Source organism: Taudactylus pleione, unplaced genomic scaffold, assembly GCF_031769625.1.
Source record: "Taudactylus pleione unplaced genomic scaffold, aTauple2 ptg000004l, whole genome shotgun sequence".
Taxonomy (NCBI): Eukaryota; Metazoa; Chordata; class Amphibia; order Anura; family Myobatrachidae; genus Taudactylus; species Taudactylus pleione.
Window position 1 is genome coordinate 7,585,647 of NW_028284407.1, and position 16,634 is coordinate 7,602,280.

The 16,634-nt window shown below is 42.7% G+C and overlaps 1 protein-coding gene across 2 annotated transcripts in view; it reads right to left on the bottom strand.

Annotated features, from left to right (window-relative positions):
* CHN1 (chimerin 1) overlaps window positions 1–16,634 on the bottom strand; it is a 108,494-nt gene that overhangs the window by 41,756 nt on the left and 50,104 nt on the right. For both annotated transcript variants that reach the window (XM_088473328.1, XM_088473336.1), the window contains one exon: window positions 13,721–14,009. In XM_088473328.1, the coding sequence (XP_088329454.1) occupies window positions 13,721–14,009 (289 nt within the window). The remainder of the gene's footprint in view (window positions 1–13,720; window positions 14,010–16,634) is intronic.

Here is a 16,634-nt window from a genome sequence, read left to right on the forward strand (position 1 = left end):
GCTGCGCTTGTGTGCGGTTCTGCAATTCCGTCCATCTCTGAATCAGTCCCTGAGAGTGTAAGCAGGGCCTCAAGCATAAAAGTTTCAACTACATTATGTCTTTTTGTCTAGCAAAGACCGGGCGGATCATGATTCAGATCAGTATCAAATAAACAAATGAGCTGTACAATTTAATGGATCACTTACAAAATAAAACTTCTTGACAAGCGTGCACACTTGCCAATTCCCCGGCACGCTGCGAGATGAGGAGGTGGCATCAAAAGAGCCAAGGAACTGTGGGTTCAATGGCCGTCGCAGCAGGTAAAGGGGAGGAACTCCATTAGCAAAAACAGAGACAAAACAGAAAAAATAATCCCTGAAAATAGCAGCACAAGCTTGTGGTATGAAATTTGTTTTATTCAAAGGATTTTTACCACCACTATGTTATTATTCCTCGTTTCACAGCCTCAGATCATCATGTAGTGCGAACCCCCCCACCGCTGCCCATAGTCTGACTTCCACTATGCAAACACAGCTGTCTACACAGCACTTACTGCTCTCAGTATAGGGACAGAATCTCACATAGAGATCAATCGCTGACAAAAACCATCTTTCTTCCATTGTTCTGTAAACGTCAGAATGGGGGAGGATTAATGCACACAGCTTTCACCTGCCAACACACAATGTGGTTTTGATGGGTCAAAATGACCAACAATTGTACCATGTGCAAGCTCATCATACCCAAACAGAATAATACGGAAACCAGATGAATTCAGCGAGTCTACACACGTGTCCAGCATGAACAACCAGGTGAGGTGTTTGGGCAGCTTTATTTGCCGAGGTTATAGAGTACAAGGTTATAGTGTACAAATCTGCAATCAGGGAAGTAGAGATGAGAATGTAAGCTCTTTCGAGCAGGGCCCTCTACCCTCTTGTGCTTCTCCCTAATGTATTTTCATTTATCTCTTACTCCCCACTAGGGCAACTAACACTTAGCTGCTTATGTGGATATAAAGGTCGCTAATATAGCTATGTTTATTATCTATGTCCGTGTCCTGCATTGTATTATAAGTCGCTGGTTACTTATTTGTTTATGTACTTTGTAAGGCGCTGCGGAACACTTGTGGCTCCATATAAATAAATAATAATAATGTGACAGTAATCTGATTTGATGGGCCTATTAATTGGAGGTATATGGGAAAGGCTATCATTGTGTAGGTAGGACCTATAGGGAAAGGAGCAGTTCCTATGTGAGAATGATATACAAATAAGGATATTATTTATTCCTGTGGTACATATCCGGATAATATATATCCGGATAATAGGATAAAGAGATCCCTATTCTTCAATTAGTCAGGCTGAGACCAGAAAGGAAACTGCAGGAGATTTGATACAAAGCCCAATTCTGTCTCTGTTTCTGATTCAGAGATGCACACAAATCCGATGGTTAGCGCACATCTCCCATATTTTGGGGTCTGTGCATGCGCAGGAGGCGTACTGCGCATGTGCAGAACGGGTCCTGCAATCTCACTCGCAGATCCCCTAATCCACAGCATGATTGACATGCTGTGGCCTTCGGGGCGGAGCAGGGTCGCTAGCGTTCCCAGAAACAGGGACTTGTCACTCCCATTTTTGGGGGCGAAAGAGGTCAGGGTCTGCGTCGGTGGATGCAGATTTTCCTTGCATGTGAGAATTGATGAAGCTTCATACTTACCTAGGCTTAATGAAGTGTGAGAAGTGCAAGCAGCGGGACCATTTTTGCTTAAAGAAACTTTTATATGAACGAACCAAGCTTGCTGAAAGTAAGTGTTTTCCCATAGGGAATTCATATGCAGCAGTTTCCCTGGGCACCCGTAGATTGATGCAGATTGTATTACGTATGGGAACAACCATCACTACATAGAGACATCTTTCATAATAATTAACAAATATATCAAGACTGTGACAAGAATTAGCAGTGTAACTAATTTTGGAATTCAGCGTTAGTGTCCACCACTCTGGTCTTTTATATAGCAGTATTCCAGGGGTGAGGCATAAGAGATAGACAGTAATTAGATCGGCAATGTCTAGATAGACACCAGATGTTAGACAGTCAATAGTTAGACAGGGACAAAAGGTCGACAGGGGCAAAAGTCAAATACACTAAAGTTAGACATGTAAAACGGTTGACATGTACAAAAGTACGACATGGTCAAGTTCGACATGAAAATGGTCGACACAAAAAAAATGGTTGACAAAGTTTTTTGTTTGTTTTTTAGCCCTAATCTTCACCCTAACCCTCCCCTCCTGGTGCCTAACCCTAACCGTCTGGGTAAGTGCCTAACCCTAAAAAAATAAAAAATAAAGTGTCGACCATTTTTATGTTGAACTTTTTACCCTGTCGACCTTTTTACATGTCTAACTTTAGTGTGTCTGACTTTTGTCCCTGTCTAACATCTGGGGGTAAATTTACTAAAGTGAGAGTTTTTAGAAGTGAGTTTTAAAAATGATGTTGCCCATAGAAACCAATCAGATTCTAGCTATTATCTTCTAGAAGGTGCTAGTTAAATGTTAAGTAGAATCTGATTGGTTGCTATGGGCAACATCACTTTTAAAACTCACTTCTAAAAACTCCCACTTTAGTGAATTTACCCCCTGGTGTCTATCTAGACATTGTTTATCTAATTACCATCTATCTATAGTCCGGAACCAGTATTCCGCAGCCGATTCCTTGCGGCTGTGCAATACCGTCGATCTCTGAATCAGAACCTATGTTCAGCAAGTGATTTTCAATAGTGTGTTAATAATGGCCCACACATATATTACACTATGGACGCGTCTTGCTTTTGAGCACTATTGGACCTTGGACGACACCTGGAAGCAGCGCACAGAAGTTGTGACTAACAGATTCCAGTGCTGGACTTGTGCATGGTTAGGGAACAAAATGTTAAAGTAGTGAGAAATACACTTGGCCTATGATTTTACAACTGTTAGGTGGTGTATTTCTTGAGAGTATCTGCCCAATTTCCAAAGAACAGCAGTTTATCCAGAATTCCTTAGCACTGACATCCGCCTGCTGTCCTTAACCCCATGCACATATTTATGTACAGTTTCACTTCAGTGTGTTTCTTTGTCATACTTGAGCCAAGACGGAGGTTACTAGGTCTGACTCATGGTCACTGTATCCTGTTTAGACTTCTATGGCAACTAATTATTTCTGTTACTTCAGTAACCCTCAAACACTGAGAAATCACTTCCAGGTATTATATTATGGAAACAGAGTGCGAGTAACTAGTTTGCAATAGACTACAGATTATAGAAACGGAATATAAAGTGCCCAATGTAACACATATTTCACTAGTTTCCCAGAATGTCAAGATTTTCAGATTATTGGGAGACTTCCACGGTTTCCAAGAGAGCGGACAATTATACCAGAAGGCCGCTCACCAGCCCACATACAGTATCACAACTTCCTAAATACTTTTGGGTAAAAAAAAAGGGACAGGCGGTATCGTACAGCTACAAGTCTTTGTATACTCTTCCTCTTGCTGCAACAATAATTCATGTATAAATAAATGTCTACTAGACCATAACAATGTTCTACAGTGTACAACAACAGGCACAAATCTCTGCTGCCAATCAGACAGATCTTTAGCAGGACCGTCACATCCTTTCCGTTTTTCTGTATAAGTGTAAGTAATGTCTATAGCCGCAGTCTGAACTATGCTGGAGTTTTATAAAGGCTGCATAATAAAATAAACACCCAGGAGAAGGGATAATTCCAGCTGCCTTTACAAAGTGTTAACAGAGAATATTGCTACTACAACAACAGTGGTATGTTTGAACAGGGCTATGTGTCTATTCACCTTTGGGTAGCACAGACTGAATCAGAGATTCCTTGTGACCAAGCGGAGGATGGCAATGAAGCCAAACTATTTAGAACAGGGCTGGTTGGAGAGAGTAGGCTTCTCCACAAATACCCAAATCTCCAGGCCCCAACCTCTTGTAAAGCAATTTGTATGAGAATTCAGCCTGTCAAAAAGAACCAATAACATTACTGAGGTATGATCAATATTCATGAGGCTTTGGTTCTTAGTGAATCAATAGGATGATTTCATAATATTGTGTAGCTCACAGATTGTCTGCATCCACTGTGTATAGGTAACAGGTACAATTTAAAAAACAAAATATTTAGCGGTAAGTACCGAAAACCTGAAGATAGAGGCCGGGATGTACCAAGGTTGCGGTGACCATTCTGCCAGTCACCGCAACCTTACTAGATGACATATGTACTAACATATGCGATTAGTATCGCAAAGGACAGCTCTTGCGATAAGAGCTGCCCTTTGCGAAGCAGTCGACACCGGGTGACGGGGTCTCAGTGGGACCCCGCCCCCTCCGAGCCCCCGGAGCTTCCTGTTGGTCACCTGTGCAGGAAGCCCCGGGCTCCTGCTCCTCCTCCCTGCACCCGGAAGATTAGGAGGCAGCGGAGGACCCAGCAGGAGCGCGGGATGGCAACCATGGAGAGCAGGTGAGTGGGGGCCAGCACTGGGCGGCGGCTTAGCTTCAGGTGCGGGGTGCGGTAAGAAGCCCATAGGCTTCTATAGGGTAACGCCAGGTTTTTCTGGCGTTACCCTCCAGACTGAAAAAAGGGCGGCCGGGGTTTAGTACATATGGAAAAGCATTTTTCCTTTAGTACATCCCGGCCAGAGAGAGATCACTGAAGGTGTCCGCTTAAGGGACGATCCTGCTGCCAAACAATCACTCTTCAATTTCAGTATTTTAACATGTGTGGGCTCCTGCTCCTCCTCCCTGCACCCGGAAGATTAGGAGGCAGCGGAGGACCCAGCAGGAGCGCGGGATGGCAACCATGGAGAGCAGGTGAGTGGGGGCCAGCACTGGGCGGCGGCTTAGCTTCAGGTGCGGGGTGCGGTAAGAAGCCCATAGGCTTCTATAGGGTAACGCCAGGTTTTTCTGGCGTTACCCTCCAGACTGAAAAAAGGGCGGCCGGGGTTTAGTACATATGGAAAAGCATTTTTCCTTTAGTACATCCCGGCCAGAGAGAGATCACTGAAGGTGTCCGCTTAAGGGACGATCCTGCTGCCAAACAATCACTCTTCAATTTCAGTATTTTAACATGTGTGGGGTTAGGTATGATTGGTCAACAGTTATCATGTCAACATGCTCGAACTGTTGACAGTGACCAAGTCGACATTCACCATGTCTACATGGATATGTTGACATGGCGAACTGTCGACAAATGGCCCCTGGTGGTCTAGCGTTGTCTGACCTTGTCCAGGCGGCTGCAGCGTCTTCTTGTGGGATCAGTTCTGGCGGCAATGTCTCAGCCGCTACGTTCCAGTATTTTCCCCACGATCGCTAATCCACCCTAGTGCCTAACCCTGCTCCTGTGGCCTAACCCTAACCGCCCCCTCCCGCAGCCTAACCCTGCTTCTGCAGCTTCACCCTAACCTCAACTCTGCTCCTGCAGCCTAATCCTAACCTCCCCCCGCAGGCTAATCCTAACAGCCGGCATCCTCAGACTGTCGACATCTCACATGAATACAATTCAGATGTCAACACTGTGAACATGTCGATATTCTGAGGAAGTCGACATGGTACCTGTCGACAGTTTGAACCATGGTGTCATTCTACTGTCAACATTGAGGTGTTGACATGATTATTGTCGACCTTCTGACCGGATACCCATGTGTGGCCTGCTTTATTCTTAGTGTGCAAAAGTCTTCATAAATCACAGCCCAAATTGTGTATTAATCCAAATGACACTCCAAGGTATCCCAGTGGATCCCCTATGGACCCTGAAGAAGAAACAACAGGCGTTTCTTTAAAAAAAATAAATAAATAAATAAATAATCCATATTTTTGCAATAAAGTTATAATGGAAAAAAAAAAATCCTGCTTATTATATTAATATTGTGAAAATTTGCTATGTATTAGAAACCTTAAATCAGCCATGTTTTAATGCTTTCTAACATTAACAATCCAAAATTATTAAGATTTATCTCATCAAAAGAAAGTCTTTCAACTCAACTCAGTAGGACTATGGGGGTTATTTATCAAGCAGTGAAAAAAAAAAAAAGAGTGGAAAAGTGAACCAGTGGAGAAGTTGCCCATAGCAACCTATCAGCTTTGAAGTAGCATTTATCCAGTACAGTCTATAAAATAATAGGTAGGAGCTGATTGGTTGCTTTTCCACGCTTTTCACTGCTTGATACATACACCCCTGAAGGTTTTGAATTGAAATAAACAAAGGAGATTAGACCATGATGTGTTGCTCTGTGTATTGCCTCTTTAATGTGTTGGAGTTTTTTTTACCCTTTAAGATTGAGAATGTTAGTTGTAGTTTTCTCCTGCCCAATAGGATTGTTAGGGGAGGAGTTTGTGCTGATGCTAGGCAGATTTAGTACCTTTATGACCAGGTTCACCCTCCCAACCACCCTAATTCTCTGTTGTGTGTGAATTTACTGTATTGGTTCCGGTCACTCAAATGCAGACCACAAGCAACAAGGATGTGGAATACCACCAGGGAATTCCATTATAATAGGCTTCCCTATTCCCTATAATCACGACGCCAAGCCTGTAGTCACAGCATATTAAAAAAACCAGTGTGGTTATTTAAAAAAAAAAAAAACAACAACATTTGTTTTAAACCATGGTTTAAACTAGCCGACACTGGTTAAAACCATACGATTGTAGTTCAATATACTGCATTGTGAATCCCCTACCATAGATAAAACCAGTTATTGAATTCAAATCGCTGCTGGAAGCGACTACATCATTAGGCACCGCCCATGCCTAAAGGAGAACTACCCATTGAAAGGTAGATTTCATATCCAAAAATCACCTTAAAATAGTGATTTATTTATTTATTTCCTACCCATGCAGAGTTGATTGCATTGTGCGTATGCAGCCGTCTCAGAATAGGTCGCAAAATGTATATTTTTGCACTGCTGCATTTTGAAAGTACATTTCTTTTTTCCCCGGTATATCTGCACTAAGCGAAACGGGTGTTTTACACCAGCATAAAATTTAGACTAGGTGGAAAACCATAATGAAAAAAATGCTGGTCTTGGACGACATTAGCAGGTAACAGCACAGAAATAAAACATGAGGATACTTGTGTTACTCAGCAACAGAATCTGCATAACGCTGTTATCAAACCATGAATGTACAATGTGGTTTACTACATAGAAAATCACATTAGTGTCACGCAAGTCGCATTTTCTTCAAGAGAAATGTGGGGTTTATACTGTTCTCAAATTCTTTTCACATGGTTACAGTGATTCTTACATAAGCAATTTCCAGAAGGGAGAAGGATTTAGAGTTTACCGTCCGTATTTGCTGGAATTAAACTCACATTCATGTCTTATCACTCTCTTATAAACAATGAACCATTTTAAGACTACTGCCTTTGTTAGCAAGACATAGGCATAGCTTTATTGCTTAATTAAGCAGAAATACAGATTACAAGAGAGAACCCCTTATTATGGCTTATTTGACAAGTTAAAAGGGATGTAAAAGTCTTAATGGGGATGTTTGTAAATAGTGAAAGGAATGCTACATGGGAATCAAGCCGATTTACCGCCGGCCGCATGGCTGACTGCTAATTCAGGTAAGTACTGCTAACCTAACCCCCCACCCCCCTAACCTCCCCCCCAAGTGCCTAACACCCCTCTAAGTGCTTAAACCAAACCCCCCCTTCCCCGCAACCTAAACCTAAGTCTCCCTGGGGGACTGCCCAACCCTAACCTCCTCCCCAGGGGTGCCTAACCCTAACCCTCGGGAGCCCCTAACCAAACCCCCCCCTCGGCTGTCCGCACCCGGCTTACCTTAGATCTGGATGCCGGGCGTCGGGCTCCCGGCGTAGGTAAAATGACAGGGATTTCGACACCTGTCATTAGACCCTTTCCGGGATTAGACAGTCGGGATGCCGACGGTTGGCATTTAGACCGTCGGCATCCCGGCTACATACCGCTCTATGGTACGGCGGGCATGTGGCTGCAGTGGTATGAACCTTATGAGACGACTGTTCTATTTGTGATGAATTTCTGCCCCACCTCCCCCCCAGAACCATTTTTTCAGTTTTCATCCTTTAAATCCCATGGCAATGAATTGAGAGGTCTCTCTAATATCGGACGTCTATTACTAGATGTTTTGAATCTCCTCCCTACATCCCAATGAAGTATATTAGACACAAATGTGACCTCTAATTAAAGTCGGCAACTCGTGTGTGGCCCTGATCCCAAATTGACTGATATTGTCCATTTTCACAATGAATTAAGAGGGTTCAATTACAGATTTGATCTGTTAACGTTACCGCCAGCTTTATCCTAGCTTATTACTTGAACCTGATCATATGAAATATGTAATTCACTGATCTATAGACTGCATTGTGATGAATAAAAATGACTGCTCATTTAAACCTTAAACATGGTGCAAAAAGTGGTATTTATTATTGTAATTAGATAGTAAAATCATTAGGTGCCTTACATTCTGTGCTTTCCCCTGCATGTCACTTGTAACTGTGTAATATGCTGCCTACAACAATAGCACAGTATAAATAAATAATACATACAGTAAATACAATGCTTACATATGCACATAACTACCACAAATCTGCTCTAACCTATTGCAATCAGATATTTGCATCAGGTCGACAATTAAAACATATATCTCAACAGTCAATGTTAACAATCAAAATGCCGACACAGATAAAAGAATAAATAATGCCGATTAGTCATAATGGATAAATGTACAAGGTAGTGTCCCACTGAGGGAAGAGCACTGCACATGCACTGAGCCTGTCATCGAAGTTCCTAAATGTCATATCAAGGTATGTGTAGAACAGGGGTAGGCAACCTGTGGCATCTCAGCTGCTGTGGAACATGCCCTGCTACAGATTTGCTGTTAGGCCATGCTGGCATGTGTAGTTCCACACCTCTGGACTGCTACAGTTTGCCTAATGAGGGAAAAGCACTGCACATGTGCAACCACTGATCCTATCATATCACCTATACAGTCAGATTCCCCTCGTTGTCACCCTCGAGAACTTTGCACTGACTAAATGCACAACAGTAATGTGTCGCACCACACACTAATTGGCACTGCCATTGTGCCAACCCCCTCATGGTAGCGCTAATCTCCTTCATATTTGCAACAAATAAATGACTAGCAAAGCATATAGACCTACCTATACAGTAGTTTGGCTGCAAGTTAAACTATGTGCGGTCACTTACACTTTAAATGACGAGATCTGGACAGGGCAAAATGACGACAGTCAAAACGTAGGCAAGGTCAATATTCTGACTGTTGACATTATTGAAATGGTCAAAATGTCAGCAAGCATATATATATATCCGTTTGCTTCAGCATTAACCCTTTGTTGAATTAGAGGGGCAGGTGATGCTAATTATACAGCCTTTTATGGTCATTTAGGCCAGAAAAACATCTTTCTATCATTGCTTAAAAGGACCCTTTAAAACTACAAATTGGAACTAATATACTGTTTTATTTGGATTGAAATATAACAAATGGAAGCATTTGCTGTCATCACACATCATATACATGAAATAAGACTGGGTACATTAGGCGATATTTAGGACGATGTTGTTTTGAAGCAAATTGGAACAACATATCGTTTACGTCGCATTGTGTGTACGTTCAAACCTCGCCTTCATGTGCATCTTTCAACGCATCTTCCCATCAGATGTGCTGCACTTTAGATGGGATGTCGTCATGAGCAATGTAGTGCACATCGGGCAGTGTGTACGCTCAACCGGAAGAGATGGTTGTACTATAGTGTTTACAGGAGCAATGATTAATTGATTGCGATCCAACAACACTATAATCGTGCCATTGTTTGGAGGATTGCAGTGTGTACGCTCTGTATCATTTGTACTGGAATGAAGGGAAATGGCAACAACCATTGCGTCTTTTGTATGTCGTTCAGATGTGTACTTAGCCTAAGGGGTAGCAAGTAGGGAAGCCAATCCCGGGATTGGTGGGATCCGGGGATTTTGGCCTAAAATTGATTGACGGGATTTGAATACCGGTATTAGAGCTTCCAATCCCGGGATTTCGGTATTAGTGAGTGCAGGTTTTTTTGCTCTGTTTAGTTTTATTTATGCCGGGAAGCGCTGAGCACCTGCAGCATTCGCTGAGATACTGTGCGCAGCATGACGTGACATCACAGTTCACGCTACGCAGCCCCACGCCGGCCACCCCTTTAGCCACGCCTGTATTTAAATTCCCATTGTCCCTACTTACAGAACAAAGCATTTTAGTTTATGACAATACTTTTTTTTCTATATATGACCCTAGAATTCATTGACCTGTCCCCATGTCCAGCAATAGTGAAAAATAAGGAATCGTGCCCTGTCCACCCCTTTACCTGCCATTTGTATTATGTATGATTGTCTTTGGGCTGTATGAGAAGTGTCAACACACTTCAAACATACTCCCCCAAAAAGTGTATCCACGCAAAGCCTTATTTACCACTATTTACGTACACCGTAGGAATTCACAGTCCTGAAGTCCGTACTTTATGCTACAAAAACACTTTCATATATCTTACACTCAAACTTTCACACATAGTTTCCCTTTAACTAGGCACTGCGTAAGTACAGCTACAATAAATAGACGTGCATTAAACAACCCAATTACATCACATGAAACGTTTTGATCAGTTGAAAAAATAAAAAAAATTTTTTAGGAGCTGCCAGGGTCTGACAGGCGAGAGCTAGTCAGGTGAAAAGATTTCATATCCTTAATGAACAGAATAATTTATAGACTTTGCCGTCATTGCACAAAATAGGCAGACAGTAGAGGCTGAGAATATCTGAGATGTCAACTTTCCCCCCTCCCCCCCCAAAAAAAACAAAAAGTAAAATATTTTCAGAATGTTCTGAACCTTTGATGTGCCGCTAGCAGTACCGGAGGTAAGCTTCAGAATACAAATGGGTTAAACTTCATGAACTGCCAAAAAGTTATTATAAAGAAGAACGTCAATGCAGTCACATCTCATGAAAGCATAAAATTAATTTAAAAAAAAAAAAAGCCCTCTATAGGCTCTATATAGCCCTCTATAGGTTGGCCACACACCTTCTATACATTACTGATAAAAAATAAAAATAAATCACATATATACAATTGAGATACAAATGTTACAATCCGGACAGTTTTTAAGAACTGAGTGAATGTTTCATACACTGTAAAATTTTGATCTATCAAGGCAGAAAGACATTTACAGAGCAAGCAAAAGGCAGGACGGTTCATTACAATACAATCCCCTCTATAATAGGCACATTTCAATCAACTTTAACCATATAGTATTCAAATGAAATGTTGAAGATGATCAATTACCAAAATAATTTGGGCATCTACATGTATTTATCAACACATATTCCAAGGAATGATCAGATTGTAACAAGTGTGGCCTGTGTCTCTGAAAGACAAATGGTGGAATTATAGTATGGGGTCTCAGCCAGAGTTGGACGTAACGCAAATTGCTCTATTTTTATTGCACGTGTCTTTTGTTCTGGCGACTCGGCCGCATTTTGCGCTTGGAACTTCCTGCTCCAAGGGGGCCGGGATAGGGGTTGGGGGAGGAGTGTAGATGCGGCCAAAGTACAGTAATGGTGTCTCAATGCATAATGCACACTAGATGGCCACCTAAAAGGCGCAAATGCTTCTGTTCAGAGGTACTCAAAGCCTGGTGAAAGTTGCTAGCGCATAAGTAAGACTGGCACGGGCAACATCCGGTTTACTGAATGTGTCTAAAGGCTAGTACACACTAGACGATGACTAGTGTGTCCGACCTAGTCATCGACGGGACCCGGCATAGGCACGTGCATACACACTTGCCGATGCCGGGAGCGACACCGCGGTTCATGTTGCATTTGGCAGCATCGCCCCCGCCAGCTATATCGCTCGTCAGACCTGCATGCGGGTCCGATAGGCAATGTCACTGAAGACGCGCAAGAGCGCAATGGTCAGCGACATAGCGGGTACACATTAGACGATGTGCCCAATATGTCATACCGATCCGCCGGATCGGATGACGTATCGTCTAGTGTGTACCCGGCATAAGACACATACAATTGTAAAACCTAGGAAAACTGCTGTTGCTGGAATGTAAAAAAAAAAATGCTGAACACTTGTTTAAAAAAAAAAAATCAGTAGGTTTCCTATTCAACTCGGTAGTGACTTGGGCACTTTTCACCTATTTACTGTAATGTGTATGAGAATCTTTTGTGCTCACAAATAAGCCAGATCTCCTGCAGTATTCCTGACACATCGGCTCCTGGTACCGGCATGGGGAGCGAGGCACATGTGCTCCTGGTACCGGCATGGGGAGCGAGGCACATACGCTCCTGGTACCGGCATGGGGAGCGAGGCACATACGCTCCTGGTACCGGCATGGGGAGCGAGGCACGTGCGCTCCTGGTACCGGCATGGGAGGCGAGGCACGTGCGTTCCTGGTACCAGCATGGGGAGCGAGGCATATGCGCTCCTGGTACTGGCATGGGGAGCGAGGCACGTGCGCTCCTGGTACCAGCATGGGGAGTGAGGCACGTGCGCTCCTGGTACCAGCATGGGGAGCGAGGCACATGCGCTCCTGGTACCAGCATGGGGAGCGGGGCACATGTGCTCACTAAGTCCACAGTGACTATATCGACACGACAATGCCGACATGGGGTTGTAATGCTATTTAGAAAATTTTAACTGTTATGCTCTAAGTAGTATTGCATCTCTGACGAGATCACGGCGTCGGCATTGTCATGTCAACATATTCACTGTGGACATAGTGGCTGTTTACCTCCTGACCGCATCCCATCCTTGGGACCCCAACCATGCTCTGCATTTAGCTATTGAAGGAAGGGTCACCTTCTGCCCGGTGCTAGAGAAATGGTTGTATACTAGAAATGGTGTCTAAAGTGAAAATATCCCTATAATTCATTTCTGTACACATCCTGGAAACTATAACCTAAAATGATGATGTTTCTAAAACAATATTGCATCAAATTATTATTTATGTCCAGTTCCCACTGTGTACTATAATAGCTCCTGTATTCTCATATAGCCAGTAGGTATACTTTGCTAAAGCTTAGAAAAAGATCTGGAGGGCTGAAGGAAAATTATACCTACTTGTGAGGGACCAATTAGACAGTGTCAGGCTCTGAAGCCTCCTACAGATCAGAACGATGTGTAGCCGGCTGATCCGACGGGCGACGGGACCCTGCATCGGCAAGTTCCTACACACTTGCGCGATGCAGGGGGCGACGTCATAATGTAGGTTGCCATGCTGCATTCGGCAACATGGCATCAACACGATATCTTCTGATTGACCGTGCAGCACGGCCAACCAGAAGATACTGCATACGACCACGGTAGAGCGCAAATTGGGCACACACACTTAAGAATATGCCCGATTTGTCGTTACGCTTTCCCCTGAAACGTCAAAATTGGGCTTAAGCGTGTGCCCAGCTTGTGAGGCAAGAATGGGTGTCTGTACTGTGGCAAAGAATAATTTAAGAGTATAACTTTTTTTTTTAAGCAAATACACTTTTATGTGTCATATAGATCATTTAAGAACATATAAAAGTAACTTTTAACAAAAAAACCCCAAAACACACATATGGAGGTATATATTGGAATATTCAGAATATAATATGAATAATTTGGTAAACTTCATGCATTTATAAAACGTACAATTTCAACAAGAAGCAAGAACGCAGCTCACCCTTTTATCTGATATAACATCGTCCCCAGGCGAGTCCCTCTCATCGTGTGCCTCTTTCACAGCTGGCATTTGTTTCTTATGCGCCGGCTCTCTATTTAAAGTGGTGTATCCTATATGTTCATAAATTGGGTTTATGGTCATCTTGGCAATGTATTCTGCTGCCTTGGTCTCAATGTACAGAGTGATTAAGCCATCGGTCACCAGGTCATGGATGGATTCAAATCGCTTTTCTCCAACGAAATGTTTTCCGTCATGGTAGAGCCTGAAGTTTCTAGTCTGGTTTCCGAATCTACCTCAATAAAAATAAGATAGCAAAAAAAAGGGGAATATTTTAAGAAGTTATTTTATATTTTATTGGGGAGAGAAAAGCCATGAGACATTTTTCTATGAATGTAAAACTGTATAATGGGTTCTTCGCTAAGCAGCCTAGCTGTAAAGTAGAGATCTGCAGAATTTGTTCAAATCACTTCATTACATCTGTGGAAAAAACGGATATATCCAACAGTCCATCTGACACATAACGGTCTTCTTTCTACAATGGGAGATGCTGCATATTCTTACAATAAGCCCTTCTATTGCAATTGATCAATACAGTGATTTGATGCAGTGTAAGCCCTGGCTACTTACTAGGAAGAGCCTATTCACAATGCAGATGGGTTCCCGTGCCAACAACTACACTGAAACACATCTGCTGCCAGAAGCTCCGCAAAATGGGACAGAATGGCACATGGGTAAGTATTCTTTATTCCTGGCTGCGGGCCAAGCACCAACTCTTTGGTGTTTTACAAAAGAAGCTCTATGGGGAGCTTAATACAAATCCAGCCGTCTTACACATCTCCCATAGACTGGCTAAGAAAAGACATAAGTGATGTGACATCATGGGCTCGGCTTCTTAAAAATGCATTTTTGCTAAAGGGCATCAAGGACCGGAATAAAACAAAAGTATACAAAACAATTATCCAAATGTGCTGCTCTATGAAATGCTGCTATAAAGGTTTGGGAAGATGCAACCATTAGTGTACAATACGTCATTAAGATGTGCCATAAGAAAAAAAGGCCACTTGTAAGAGCCTATCAGATAGACTTGCATTTGCATGACACGCCTCCAAGTACAATGGATATTGGAAATGTGTAATTAAACATTATAATACATGTCCTCTGTTAGCTTATCTCAGAATTCCCCAAACGTGGCCCTCAAAACAACCCAACAGTTCAGTTTTTAGAGATATCCATGGTTGAACACAGGTGGTCAAATCAAATTGATTAAGGTACTAATTAAGTCACCTGAGGTAAAGCATGGAAATCCTTAAAACCTGGACTGTTAGGGTGCCTTGACTATCGAGTTTGGGAACATCTGGCTTATGCTAATATTCTACAGCCATAACAGAAATGTAATATGTGATAAATGCAGTACCTGGATGAATGGTTGAGACGGTTGTCCAATCAGGTGCCACAACAAACACGCACCTACCTATACTGGCAGGTTGTAATCACCCACTGAGCCCTCCCTGCAGTTGTGAAAGTGCTATGGACCTCCTTCCTGTAATACACAGTGCAGTCCCGTGTGCCATAGGACGATCACTCTAAAGGTGCTCAATAGTGGTCAGCCCTATGCAAGGCACAATTATGCGCACACAAGTAGTGAAATTGTGGTGCTTATACAAAAGAAATGATCTACTACTGTTTATGTAAATAGTGAAATAAATAAATGTTGGTTCGGGAAACACAGTAAATACATTTTGTATATGAAACACAGCTGTAAAATGTATACAGGAAGAGAATTAATAGTAATATAAAGCATAAAGCTAGTGGTTTCACAAAAAAATGAGCTGCAGTGTAATCAAACAGCATGTGTTATTTACAGAGAAAGAACAATTTAATGATACAGCATTTAATGTAATAGGGTTTAGCGCGAGATCTGGCAATGCAGCTTTCTGCAATTGCTCTATATTGCTGCCAATCCAAAACACCTGATTTGCTTAAGTTTACTAAAAGTTGCCAAACTAGCTTAATGAAAATAGCATCAAAATTTCCACACATGACCTTTATTTAGGGGCCTATCCATTACACGACTTTTTGAATGATCCATTGTTCACAAAGTCGTGTAATGGATAGCCGGCAAGGACCAGCGATGTGCATTACCCGCTGGATCCTTGTCGACCCCGACTATCTGTCGAACATGCTGGGCAACCTGACGACGCTCGTCAGGTTCCACATGTTAGCAGATAGGAGGTCTGGATCCTGCACTGAATGACGTTCAGTGAACGCCGTTCAGTGCGGGCACCGCACCCGGCGTCCTGAATGACTGAACGCTACACGTTAATTTTTCAGGTCGCGTAATGGATAGGCCCCTTTATAGATACATTTTTGACTCCTTGAACAACTAACTGGAATGCCAGAGGTTAGTGCCATAAAACGGGTTCTCCCTTTATTCATGTAATGTGATGGTGAAGAGTTTTAGAAAACATTCACTTGGCATTATGGTTGGTATGGTTCAGTACTATAGCTTTTCATGGATATCTCTGATGCCTGCACAAGAGAACGCCAAGAGTGTGTGGTGCCTCACTAAGGGCTGTATTCAATCACAGGCGAAAATTGGCCCATTTTCACCAAAAAACAGGCGAAAATGGCAAACAGAGAAAATGAAGAAAAAAAAAACTGGAGTAAAGTTTTCTCCATCCCAGACCAGGAGAAAGGAAATGCAAAATCCCTATTTTTGGCTAAAAATGTGGGAATTTCTTTCAGAACCCTTTGGACAGGCGGGAAGGGGGGTGGGGCTAATGATAAATGACCCCCAAAAAATTGTAAGCTGCGTACTTTGGCTAAAAACGGGCGTGCAAATTTTGGGTAAAAAAAAAATTGTCAAGGCAGCAGCCAATGGTAGAGGGACCTCCCCAGCCCCGGCTGCTTCCCT